This window comes from Daphnia magna, linkage group LG2 (genome assembly GCF_020631705.1).
Source record: "Daphnia magna isolate NIES linkage group LG2, ASM2063170v1.1, whole genome shotgun sequence".
NCBI lineage: Eukaryota > Metazoa > Arthropoda > Branchiopoda > Diplostraca > Daphniidae > Daphnia > Daphnia magna.
Window position 1 is genome coordinate 18,565,554 of NC_059183.1, and position 13,094 is coordinate 18,578,647.

General features: G+C 41.6%; 1 protein-coding gene and 1 long non-coding RNA gene across 4 annotated transcripts; one reads left to right on the forward strand and one right to left on the reverse strand.

The window, feature by feature from the left end:
- Positions 1–194: 194 nt before the first annotated feature.
- On the reverse strand, positions 195–13,092 carry LOC116915959 (chloride channel protein 2). 3 transcript variants are annotated; one of them, XM_045169697.1, is made up of 21 exons: positions 12,974–13,092; positions 12,592–12,847; positions 5,547–5,829; positions 5,342–5,470; positions 4,783–4,916; positions 4,555–4,711; positions 4,388–4,491; positions 4,290–4,311; positions 4,141–4,225; positions 3,970–4,071; positions 3,670–3,904; positions 3,414–3,576; positions 3,115–3,345; positions 2,913–3,050; positions 2,718–2,838; positions 2,410–2,656; positions 2,198–2,328; positions 1,989–2,127; positions 1,693–1,920; positions 1,493–1,613; positions 195–1,431 (listed from the first exon to the last, which is right to left on the reverse strand). In XM_045169697.1, exons 2-21 carry the CDS (start codon positions 12,646–12,648, stop codon positions 1,178–1,180), a joined length of 3,081 nt encoding a protein of 1,026 aa, XP_045025632.1. In that variant the 5' UTR covers positions 12,649–12,847; positions 12,974–13,092; the 3' UTR covers positions 195–1,177. The 3 variants fall into 3 exon arrangements, with proteins under 3 accessions (XP_045025632.1, XP_045025631.1, XP_045025630.1); XM_045169696.1 differs by having other exon boundaries at positions 12,592–13,065; XM_045169695.1 differs by lacking the exons at positions 12,592–12,847; positions 12,974–13,092 and adding an exon at positions 6,311–6,724.
- LOC116933308 lies at positions 11,089–12,293 on the forward strand. The gene is made up of 2 exons (XR_004400033.2): positions 11,089–12,072; positions 12,177–12,293. It is a non-coding gene; the product is annotated as an uncharacterized LOC116933308 (long non-coding RNA).
- Positions 13,093–13,094: the final 2 nt, after the last annotated feature.

Below are 13,094 nucleotides of genomic sequence, written 5' to 3' on the forward strand. Positions count from 1 at the left end.
GAGAAGAATGCACCACATCCAGCACTTTTGTTTTTGTTTACGAACACGTCTTGAGAGCGCAACGTAACACATATGGTGTTCTAGTGTAATCCAATATCCTTCACATTTCCGAATAACATGCTGCATGTCCATTCGGAAACAAAACATCTGCTGATGGGGTTTCTCGGTTGAAAAAGAACAATCCCTTTGCCGAGCACATTGGAAGGATGATTTATTTGCCAAAATTTTACACCGGTGGCGTACATAATTTGTATAACACAACTGGAAATCGGTTATTGGAGAAAGGAAAATCGTTAAATGCCAGACGGCAGACGTTAGAAGAGGAAAAAAAGACATTTCTTTATTTCGTGAAAGGCGCGGTCTATTTAATATATGTGTATGGGTTGTTATTGCGTTGTTAAAATCATTTGTATACAATCACTCTATACCAATCACATGTACAAGAAAGGTCTAAATCCTTTTCGACAAAAATTCTACCATACTCACAAATAGCTAAACTGTAGGGGCAGAAGAAACGGATTCGAGGTTCAGAAAAGATCAGGGAATGAATTATGAGATGCGTCCCCATAGAAATTTTAAAAAAGGCTCTTGTTTCGTATGGGTAAATCCATATACGAGCATGCTGCTGGTCTTTTCTTTTCGAATCGAGCATGTATAACGTTCTACACTACTAAAATGATACAAATTTAATACAATTGTGATACATCTTTTAAAATTTGCGAGGAAACAGCCAGAAAATATTAAAAAAGACTTTTGTTTGGAGTCTATGTGGGATGGGTTGGTCGAGGGAAAGATTAAAACATTGAAGAATAACAGAGACAAAATACAAGCACACGTTCCAGTTTCACGAGGTTCAAAACGAATACGCACCTACATAAACACACACACACACACACATCTATCGGGAATAAAGTTTTGTTTTTTAAAAACAATTAAATTGGCTACGCCGCATTGATTTCGTTTGGATTTTCTGAAAACTGGGCGCATGGTATTTTTTAAGACACAAAAGGCAAGGCACTGTATCTTTCTTCGTTGATTCAGTCATCTAATTCGCTTCTGGCTATTCGCTAGGAATAATACCGATACACCTTATTACTGCTGCTTCTATAGCTAATCAGTTGACAAACATTACAAAAAGGTGTTTGGTAATTTAAAAAATGAAAAAAAAACGAGTTTTTTAAGACTTTCTTTCGGTTTCATCAGCACCATCATCCGAAGAGCTAGCACTAGTCACCCGCAGTTTGATGCTGTTATCTTGCGAATCGCTTGTAATGTAAATGCCAGTTGATCCATTATCAGATGAGGTGTCTGTGACCATAGAAGAACAAGTAGCCGTGGATGGCACTACCGCAATTGAATTGCCTGGACCGACAACGTAATCTGTATCATCAGAATCCGAGTCGGAATCGTCGAAACCAGGAGGCTCAGGTCCTAAAATTTTACAAGAAAAACGTTGAAAATGAGAACTCGATGATGTGCTTCACATGCATACCATGTTCAATATCGATAGGAGCACCAGGTGAAACGTCTCTTCCGTGATGAATGGGTTGACTTGGCAAGTTGTGGCTGTGTGGGACGATACCTGAGTTGACATCTTCAATGGCTTTGCGTAACTTTTGGGACAGGACAAATAAATAAAATGAATTCCAAAATTAAAGTCAAACGCCTGATTTTCTATGGAGTTTGTCGTACCTCTTTAAGTGAAACGATTCCCATAAGCCTGCCAGTAGTGGTGACATAGGCGTGATTCACGCCCAACAACGAGAACATGGAGTGAACTTTGAGCAGCGAAGTACGTTCGACCAACTGGAAGGGAGCAGGATCGACGTGCAATTTCGTGAAATCCACTGGCTGCAACATTTCGCTTTCTTCCCATTGTTTTTGCTCTTCCGGAGTCATGTCGATCACCCTCTCTCTCGGCTAATGCGAAACAATCCAATACTTATTAGAACACTATGTCAGCATTAAAATGTTGAACTTGGTATTACCAGCGTGACCTTCTTGTAAGGCGTGGGGCTGGTTGGCAATGATGTTCCACTACTGTTGATGCCACTGAAATCGAATTTAGACGTATCCAACATGGTCGATGATTTTCGAATGAAAGCTCCAATAGCCGCACGGAATTTACTACTCCCCCAAAAAAAACGGAATCAATTAATTTTTCTTTGGAGAATAAATTTCAAATAAAAGTACTAACCTTCCTTCAGCTCCGGTGACGGTCGAATAAGGTGTTAACGTAGGGGTGGCCATCGGTCCAGCAAACTTCAAAGTTTGAGAATTCGTTCTCTTCAGAATGGACTTTTGGGGACGACTGCCCAAGGAGGCTCTCTGTAAATCATAGCACATTCAATTAAGTATATCATAATCATCTTCCCGATTATGTTTAAACAGAGAAAAATTCTAACGTACATCCTCAATGTCAGCCGATTGGATGGAACTGGGCGTCATGGGTTCCGTTCCAGGCGATTGGTTATCGGCAGCGTTTGCCATTTCTGTTGCCTTGACTACTTCGAATCGAGACGGCCGTCTTTCGGCGAGTTTCTTCGTTGGATCTTCGACGGCTGAAGAATCTGCGGGTGGTGCTGGAAGTGCCAAGCTGACTCTGCTGAACGGTGGGGGATCGAGTTGCAACGAGGTCATGGCTTCCTCGTACATTCTGATTATTTATCGAAAATGAACAGACGTTCCAGCTAACAAAACACAACAATCTAGACTACCTGACTCGTGCTTCTTTTTGTCTTTTAGCAGCAACTTGCAATCGTCGGTCACGACCGATATGTCTCTCGATAAGGCCAATCAACTCTGTTCGCTGGATAGAACCGAGCAAGATCATGTTGGCTAGGAGAACGTAAAAAGAAATTAAAATCCTCATTATTGCTGCCGATATTCTGAAACAAGAGTGTATAGCATACTTGGGTTATCGACTAGAGGGAAGGCGCGGACGCGGCGGCTTTCTCTTATGTTGTTCTTCAGTTCTTTGTACGACATGCCGTTGTAGATGTACTTGATATTTCCAACCATGAAATCCTCGACAAAAATGTTGTAGGCAGCTGTTGAGAGAGTCAGAGCAGATTAGGGCATTCTGCGCCATGTAATTCAATAGAAAATGCATACCACTGCTGGAGGAGATAATGTCTGGCAAGTAGGGCAGTTTCTTAATCATGATGATGGAATCGTAGAGAGATGGTTGCAGTAGCGTCGAAATGGCGTTGGCAACCAAGACGGCAATCATGACGGGAATTATGTGGCGAATCTGGCCAGTCATTTCTGAAATGACGACGCAAATCGAAATGGAATGGGTCAAACCGGCAGAGAAAGCTGCAGCTCCTACGATGGCGTAGCCTCCTGCAACGATTGAAAGTATTTCGTCAGATTGGCCATCATCATTGATTACAACCGTTGGCTACACGTACCCGGCAAAATGGGCGACAAGGCGCCTCCGATACGCACACCTTCCGGAAACCAAAGATGCATAGCTTCACCAATCATTCGACCAAAAGCCGCTCCCATTTTGAAAATGGGAATCACGGTACCGGAGGGAACGGGCAACGTGGAAGCCCAGATGGTGGTAAAGAACTAAAAAAAAAACAAACAAACAAAAGACAAAAAAAAAATAGTCGTTTTATAATAACCACAAAATGATTGGCAAATAACTGCGAAAACACTTACGGTGACCAACATGTAAAGACTCAAGTTGACAAAGATGCTGCAACTTTCCGTGACCCAATGGGAAACGATTTCGGCTTGTTCTACGGTCAGGTCATCACTGACCCAAGTGAAATTGGAAAATAAATGCAGAATTTGCGTGCGAGTGGATAGCGTCGAAGCGAGGAACTGGCCCATACCCAAAGGGAAGTACAAGGTGGTAATGAAGAGCGACATCAGACCAGGATAGATGAAACGGCTGCAATAATTGAAACGACGAACGTTTGCGTTAGATCCTCAAGAGCCGAAAAAAGAATGGCTTACTTTTTCTGCAAGAATGAACTGATTCTCTTGTTCTTTCGCATAAACAGGACATATCGTCGATGGAACAAGATAAATGCTGCTCCACTCAATCCACCAAATGCACTAGAATCATGAAATTAAGTTTGTTAACAACTGCATCGAGTCAAAGTAAAATGAATCATTTTTTTTTACCCGACGAGAGCGTAGATGAACAGTTCCTGAGGATCGTAGGGGAAGTCAACATGGTAATCGGTTCCGAAAATGGCAGTTAAAGTTTCTGTGAAACGGATGATTCTTCATTATACAAAGAAAATCGTGGAAACTCTTAATAAAACTTTTACCTTCATTAGAGAACCAATAAGCCTGTTTAGAACATGGGAAATTTAAAAAAAAAACTCGTTAAAATAATGTAACGCTTGCAGCAATAAAAATGTGTTACCATCAGCCTGAACATGAGAGCGCCGAAAACAGCGGAGAAGAATCCACGCCAGTAATTACGGATGGCAAAGTAGACGGAAGTTACTTCAATGCTGAACAGTACACCTGTTGTCATTCAATTAAATCGTCAGCTATCGAAACTGGATGATACTACGTATGCAGACTGACCTCCAATGGGAGCGCCGAAATTGCACGACACACCCACAGCGCAAGCAGCGGCCAACATTTCGCTGTTTCTCGATTCATTTTCATAAATTCCTTTGAACGACGTGACCATTTTGGACATGAGGGTGGCTACAATACTGGCAATATGCACCAGCGGACCCTGTGCGATCCCGAATAAAACATTGATAAGCATCACTTTCATCTGAGAGGGTCTACGAAGCCGTTTATTACCTCTTTACCCAACGGCATTCCAGAGCCCAGCGCAGCTGTGAGTGCTACTACTTTAGCGACTCCAGTGCGGAAGGTTAAATATTCTTTCAAAACAACGCCTCGCAAAATGGTTTTCATCTCAGGAATCCCCGAACCTAGAACAGAAAAAAGAAAGAAGGAAAGATATGTAAAACAATTTTCAAAATATGGGCCAGGAATAACCGATGGGGATTGAGCTGCACGAAAGGCATTGTAAAGTACGTATATAGACACCCCACATCACAGATGGAGGAAAATCGAGTGCATCATCAAACATTGAAGATTGACGTGACAATCGGGGCTCTCATTTTTTTTTCCTTGTGCGAATTACCGTACAACACCCCGAGATACAAGCTGATAAACGATGCCGACACTACATAGTACACGCTACCGTATCCCGTTGTAGATCCAGTTTGAAGCGGAAACACAAAACAGACCCGTTATTCATTTTAGTGTAAATATTCCGCGTCGGCCAGGATGTGAAGAAAGACAAGATAAAGAGGAGAGTAAAAGAGTGTGTGTGTGCAGCACAATAACATACCGATGGCTTGCGGTGCCAGGATGTGAACGAAGCCGGCCGAAAACAGGACGAGAAAGACGGGCAAACAGATCCAGGCCAGGTACTGCAAAAACGGATGCGTCGTCAAATCGCGATACATCCAAACGCGCGCTATCAAATTGAAACGTTTTTGATTAATTTATTGACATCGATTTGAATTGACAAAAGAAGGAAATGATGAACTTACCATTGTTGCACATGACGATACCGTAGTCCATGATGTAGCTCAACATGGCCACAATAATGCCGAGCAATGCGAGGAAAACCCAATCTTCTCCTATTTTGGCAAAGGTATTTCGCCAAATGAAGGAAATGAGCCGAAGGAAGCGTGAAGTCCATTTGCCGCGGTAGGTGCGCAACTCTTTGCTCCGCTGCTTTTCCTCCTTTTTGCGTGTCTTCTCGGCTTCGCGAAGCTCGGCCGCTTGTTGTCGCGCGTATTCTCCAAGACTCCGCGAATAGCGTCCGTACATCTTGTTTTAATTTGACGCATCGTATCAAAATAAAAGTATACAAGCAAAAGATGCGTTATAAGTCAAATGACGACAGCAGGGCTCAAATAATTCACTGGGTATGAACAAAAAGAAACACTTTTTGCACGCGGGCCAATTGCAGGTTAGGACGTGAGTAACATTCCAAATGCAGGTCATCGTCATCGAGGGGGGAGGGATAAAATGCGACCACTAGTGAACACACAATCACCACACGATTGAGGGGAAAGCATAATCAACCGAGTTCCAGCAACTGCACATCGTACTGGTGTTGCATAAAACTTTCTCAACAGCAGCACGAATCACGAATGGTCTGCTAGCACAGTTCAACGTCCGGTGAAAATGTTTTTGTCATCAGGAAGACGAAAACGAGTCCTCCATTCAGGCAGAGCCAAAAAAAAAAAAAAGGGACATAAAAACGATAGCAATTCATCAGGGGAGGGCATTGTCATGCAGAAAGTACCAGCGTAAAAACGTAGTTAAAGTTGGAGTCGATATCAATGAGTTCGGGATTCCGATTCATTACGTCGCACCTCGGACTAGGCCACATCGTCTCTTTAGACGATGATCGGCCTCGAAGCAAAAAAAAGAGCCGGACGATTGAACTTCTTAGCCGCGTGACACACGTACTCAGACTGCCTAACTCGCAAGTTCCAGTGAAGAGACCCCCCCTCGTTTCTCGCACATTAAAAAACAAGACAACAACACACACACACACAAAAAAGTTCGCCAACATCCGAAAAATCAAACGCGCGATCTATGGACACACGACACGCCATGCTAAAAACCTCAGTGTGTGACGGGCGTCGAGCCAGCGCGGTTTAAAATTAGGTTTTGGAACTCCCGCAAGACCTTCGAACGCGAAAACACACACACACACACATCCTCGGAAATGTAAGCTATAGGATTTTAACCAAAAAGATGGCCGATTTCGTCACACAGAAAAACATTGCGGGACTAAATGGACTAAATCAAGAACCTCTCGCGATCGTTCAAATGTGTGACGCAACGCACCGGCCAACGACCGTTTTATTATTCATATTTACCCAAGTACAAACAACTTTTCTATATGGGAATCTTTTTTTACATTTTTTTTCGGGTTAATTTAGAACTACTAGTCGGCAAAACGTCTTTTCACGCCACGATCGATCACATGTGAAGCGTAGCGGGATGGAATTTGACGACAGATTTTGGCGACATATCATTTGAATCGAAAGAGATGATAGCCAATATTATTTATCCTTGGCTAAAATTAAAATCTCAAGACATTTGGGTTAAAATAAATTGAAAAAAAAAAAATTAGCGTAGACCTTGTCCTATGAGACTTTATTCCACTAGTAAAAAGTACTAAGCGGATGCTGTTTATTTCTGATCATGGAGCTGATACACATTCAGCTTTAGGAGCTAGGCCAAGCCCCAATGACTAATTAAACAACAACTATTAGTGAAAGGTGAACCCCCCCAGGTAAATTGCCTTTTTTTTTTGCGTGTGTGCGTCCCAGACAGGTAAGTTCACCTCGATATTTGGATTGACCCTCGCTATAATTTCTGCACGGCCATTAAAACTAATTTTACGGGTAGCAATACTTTCACTTTTTTTTTTTTTTTTACTTGCGAATCATCGTATAAAAATAAAATTCCTTCGATGACGTTTTTCCACCTTGGTTCTATTTACACGCGAATGGCACATAGTTTTTATGCAGTCACTTGCAAAGCAGCCTTGATAGCTGCCAGCTAGTGCAGTGTACCCTGCACTCTCTTCTAAATAAGGATTTGTTTCTAATCTTTCAAAGGGCTTGAAAAACAACAGAGAAACTAGTTTTTAGGCAAGAAAAAAAATGTTCCGATTGTTTTCTTCAGAATTGTTAATATAAGGTATCGATGTCAGGGAAAGATGTCTGAAAAATTCGAAACTAGAAAGAGAAAAAAAAAAAGATGCAAATTTTTGTCCTGGCCCACTAGTCAGCGGGACATTTTTCTCGAGATCTTAACTGTCAAATTTGGCATCGACTTCTTTAAACCATCCAACGGTACACGCAATAAAAACGGTGCCAACCCCAAAAAGCCAGATGGGCGCATATAGAAAGGCCTCGGTCATTTATATGGGACAAGGTTAGGCCATTCGTACTACGTGGAAAAACACAACAACCTTACGAACAAGCAGATGGTTTCAAAATATACTAACAATATTCCTTGACCAATTGATGATGGCTCTCAGAATTCTATAGCTCTTGTATAACAAGAAAAAAACTTTTTAAAAATAGAGTTGGGGGAAACCTTGACGCTATTCATTAAAAAAGAGTTATTCCAAAGCCCCAAAATGGTGCCGTGTGTTCGTGAATCTGTTTAAGACATCCTTCTTTTTCCTTTTGTGGTAAAATACATATTTTCTAGGGTAGACTGAAAAGAGCCTGAATTGAGAAGCGTGCCGTTTTATCCCACAAAAAGATGGACTGCTGGTGTTGTTTTCCGCTTTCAGTCAATTATAAATCATGCTCAACCACGTCTTCACCTCTCAGCAGATTATTTAAATAAATAAACTAGATCACAGTTTTGAATACATGACGTCAATGCACTCGAACCGCATTCATCGTCCGGGTCGGAAAAACAAAAACAAGAAACGGAAACACTCGACCGCAATGACTCAAGAACGGGGAGAGGAAGTTCGATAGACGATGTGGACAAATATGTACACGGAGTGCCCTACACACACACACACACACACACACTGAATAAGGAGCCTTCCTGCTAGCGGAATCATTTCTGTCTTAATGCCAAGCAAAACACAAGTATATGATTGGTTGCCCGCCCATATATCCTGATTAACTTGACTATGGGAATTTCAAACGTCGGGATGTTGTTCATTGAATTAAAAAAGGGCTGTCTGTTCACGAACGAACGAAAAAGACTAACGGCTTGAGGCGATGGGGCGGAGTGCTTTCTTCTTTAGGATTTCCCACATGTTGCTCGTACAAACACGAGCGCTCGTCTCTTGTTTCGTCACCTGCTTTATGGGGGAAAACCTCTTTTGTTAGCAGGTCGAATGAGAGCACGCCAAGGTCTTTTGGGTTTTTTGCTACATTCTATACAAGGTTGCCGCAGTTCGAACAAACCGGTTCTTAGGACGTACAGAGAGACTTGCAATTACTGGTTTAAATTTTAAAATGCAAAAACCTTCTATAATTTACGTAAGGTAGATAATATCGGCCGTGGTTAAGGACTCGATAGCAAAGTTGAATCAAGAACAAGGTAAACCTTGACGTCTCCCGCGTGACAATCGCGAGACTTTTACAATGGCCATTCACGTTATTTTACGTTTTGTGAAATGTAATTGAAAGCTCGGGAAGGATGCAAAAAAAAACAACAACAAAATATTGGAACCAAGGCTGGTGGGAAGAGGAAGCTTGACGAAAATGGAAATCGAAATGTTTGGCTAGGCTAAGAAAACCTGAATGTTTGTCGACATCCAAATAAAGGGGCCTTACTAATTCCTTGTAGAGAAGAAAAAGCCTCGGAGAAAATGTTGGCAGAAAAGACACATGTCAATCGTGCTATTCAGATTCCTTTCTGTTTTTTTCTTTGGGTCTCGTGAATCGGCGGATATTCGTATTTGAATACTTGGAATTAGAAATTCATGCCAGAAATAAAAGCGTCAAGAGTCCTGCCCAGACCTTGACTCAAGACTGTTGTTCTTTAAAAAAAAACCCGCCAAGATACAAGACAATCTAAAAAGCCCTGCTTTCCTTTTATTGCGTTTGCAGTTGCGGGAGGGGGGGTGAAAGGCAAAGAGACAAGTCGTTTAAAGAATGGAATTATCTCCGGATATCCCATTGAGATATTGGTAGGTCCGGTTTGAATCTACACAGTGGGATGCGTTAAAAGTTCACGGTCAACTTGCACGCATTTGAGCTTTAATAAAATATCCTTCAGGAAATGTGCCATTACGTCGTCGGGAAATTCCATCAACCACAACATGAAAAAAGATAATTCCATGGCCGCCAGTCGTTTTTCCGCTAGTGTCTCTTCCACGTATTACATACCCACCAGCGGTTTCTTCTCGAAGAAATTACAACTAAAACTACTCGACTGAATACACGCAGAACGATAATAATGTAGAAACATTGTAAAGCAACAAAAAGAAAAGGATATAATCCCAGAAAAAAATATATGTAAATAAAAAAAACTACCCACAAAAAAAAAAGGGCCAATTCAAAGTAGGTCTTCACCAGCGGGATTCCGCGCGTTCATGGCACCGACTGGTACGCCGACTCCCGCAAACACGCACAGTCATACAAAGAAACGGGTTTTTTCTTTCCAAAAGGGAGAGGTTAGACGCTTAATCAAACGGACAGAAAAATAAATGATGAATGTACCTCGACGCTTTGATTTGTAAAGTAATACTTAAAGAAAAACCCCATAGATAAGATTCTGATCCGGTTTCGTCAGCACCTCGTGATGTGTTTTATTTACTGTCTGCTATCAGAACGATGGCGATTTTCTAAAGCTGTAAACAAAAACAACCGTGATTGTGCTTTTTTCCTCGGTTCGGCAATTTGCTTCGTGTAGAGCACATCTCCTATTGGGACCTGCGCATAATCAGCGCCCGACCTGCAGCAGCTTTTGAATAAACATCAAGAATCGTCCATTTCACAGACAACGACTGAACAAAATAAAATAGTGACCTTAATTTACTATGACAGTGTTAACAAAAATGTGGGATAATAGTCCACTTTAAGAAAAAATAAAGGGCGCTTTCTCCTTCCAGTCCAACTTGTTTCTCTATAAAGATTACACGTTTTGAAAAAATTCACGACTTTCCGTTTCTAAAAGAGAAAAAAAAACACAGTTGATCAGGAGAAAATGGTGAACTTTCTCTCCTATTCCTTTAAATAGATTAATAACATTTTTTTCTGTATGGCGGACATTCGCAACATCTCGAAAAAAAAAACTTTCCTTCCCCAGGAAAAGGTTCCGCATGGCTGGTCATCCATCAGAGAGAGAGCCGACATTATGCCCAACAGATAAAAATTTACCAGTGGGCCCGACTGCTGTAGTGATGAGAAAGTTTATATTTTTGCACAAACATCTTTTCCCTCCTGCCATGTAATCAACCAGAACCCATCCCGTTTCATTTGAATAATGCATTACGCAATAGCCTTCCGCTTGCAACAAAACTGACGCAACGCCGAAAAAACCTAAAGAAATTGAAACCCTTTGGCTAGGCCGTCTTCATAGCAACGAGTGAAAGTAAGTGTTCTCTGATTGCCCCCCAAAAAGGATGTGAAAAATAAGGTGTCGGCATCCGCGAGGCGTCTGCCTATACATGTGTAGAAAAGTTGTTTCAGGCGAGTCACTGCCCCCAAAGCGTGAATCAATGCAACAGCACGCGTGTAAAGTGCTGAAAAATGTTTTTTAAGTTTTAAAAAATTCTAATAGAAAAGCAAAGGCATCACAGTGAAAAACATTTCGATTGGTTGAAGAGAGAAAAAACATCCGAGTGAGGACATTTAACGATGACGTAACTCTTGAAATTGTTTGATATCTACGATTTAAAAAACGCCCAATAATGGGAAAATGTCCTTAAAGAGCTGACGGCCGCCCGTTAGCGGCATGTGTCCGAACGTCACGCGCACAAGTGATAAGAGTTCATCATCACATGATCTAAGATTATTGTTTTGATTACACAGTCTGTTCAGACTGAAAAATAAAAGAATCAGGTGTCTCCCGTTCGTGTGATGCTCGCTTACAATTTTTATCGCATCGTGCTTTAGCGTGGCCGCGTCACGCGCCCAATCGAATTCTGTGCAAGAAATGATGAAGGGATTAAGCGTACACGGTGACCCCGCCCCCTACCCTATCTACTTTTGATAAATCAGGTCAATCTTAAGACTCTCACATGTTTAATTTGAATCACGCGCTACGTGATTACTCGTGATAATTGGGACAGAAAAAGTGCAATTTCTCCTCGCAAAAAAAAAAGGAAGATTGAATTCACTCAACTCCATTATCTGGTCATGACTAAGGAAAACTGTGTTATAGAATTTTAAAAGCTGTTTAACACATAAAAGAATTTTTAAAAATAAAAAAAAGGAAGGCGTTTTTGACTTGGCAACAACACGATCACGACGTAAAACTTCACCCACCTTCAACCCTGCGGCATCTACCCCAAAATGTGACCACTCCTGTTAGCTGCGAAGCCCTGCGGCTGTTGTGAACGTCAACAAGGTGGCCGCCACTTTGCTTTTCTGTACCTTTCTTTCTATTTTGCATAGTCGTACCTGGCACGTCTAACTCCTTTTGGCCGTGAAATAAAAAATTCTTAATTGCAGGTCATCGGCACCCGAAAGGAAGCAAATGTTTCCACCCCAAAAAAGGATTCTTTTCTGAATACATAAGGTCAAGTTATAAACGGAATACAATAAAAGTTGGTTCAACTTTCATGTTTATAACGGGCCTTTTTGTTAAACACCTGTTAAAGTTTACATAGCGACATGCAAAGTCACTCGTTTAGCAATTTCCGCATTCGCAATCGAAACGCAGCAAGGACTTTCTAAAACGATAAATACTTGGAAAAAAAGAGCATTTAAATCAAACTGCTTTTGAAATAGTCTCAAGGTCGACTTGTTGATCGAATGGCATTGCCTTCGAGATTTACATAATACACAATAACCAGGACTTGTACTATTCACAGACAAAGACTCGATAAAAAAAACCAACTGAATAAACAATCCGTCTTGCACTCACCAGCGTGTGTTGATAGCCAAGTTCCAGCTCTCCTTGAATCTGGTCGGACGTCGCCATTTTTGGAGGTTGCCTGTTATCGTCGTTCGCCTTTCAACTTTTCTTCTCGGGAAATTTCAACTTCCTGATGTGTTTTTGAGGCTACGTAACTCAATCGACGAGATGACAACACATCAGCAACACACAGAATCGTCAGATACGCCCGATCAAAGGCGTCTATCTCAGGATTATCAAACGGGATACCAAACACAGATGGCGACTATAGTTGACCAAAAAAAAATGAAATAAAAATAGAAAACGGGGACAAAAGGAAGCACACAATTAAAACATCGACTTTTTTTTCTTTTCTTTGTTCCTAATTGTCTTTATTGCGGAATGGTCGTACGTGTGTGTGTGTGTGTGTGTGTGTGTCTGCGAGCAGTGAAGGAGAGCAACCAACTCCTCTGACGGTTCCCAGCTGACTGCCAGGGTACACGCGAGACACTGTGTTTCATATCGCAAACACC

Coding starts and splice junctions, on each gene's coding strand:
- LOC116915959 (XM_045169695.1), bottom strand. CDS start 6,583: ATGTTGGCGAACTTTTTTGTGTGTGTGTGTGTTGTTGTCTTGTTTTTT. Junction 5,830..6,310: donor TTAACTACGTTTTTACGCTG/GTACTTTCTGCA, acceptor AATTAAAACAAG/ATGTACGGACGCTATTCGCG. Junction 2,128..2,197: donor GTCACCGGAGCTGAAGGAAG/GTTAGTACTTTT, acceptor TTGGGGGAGTAG/TAAATTCCGTGCGGCTATTG.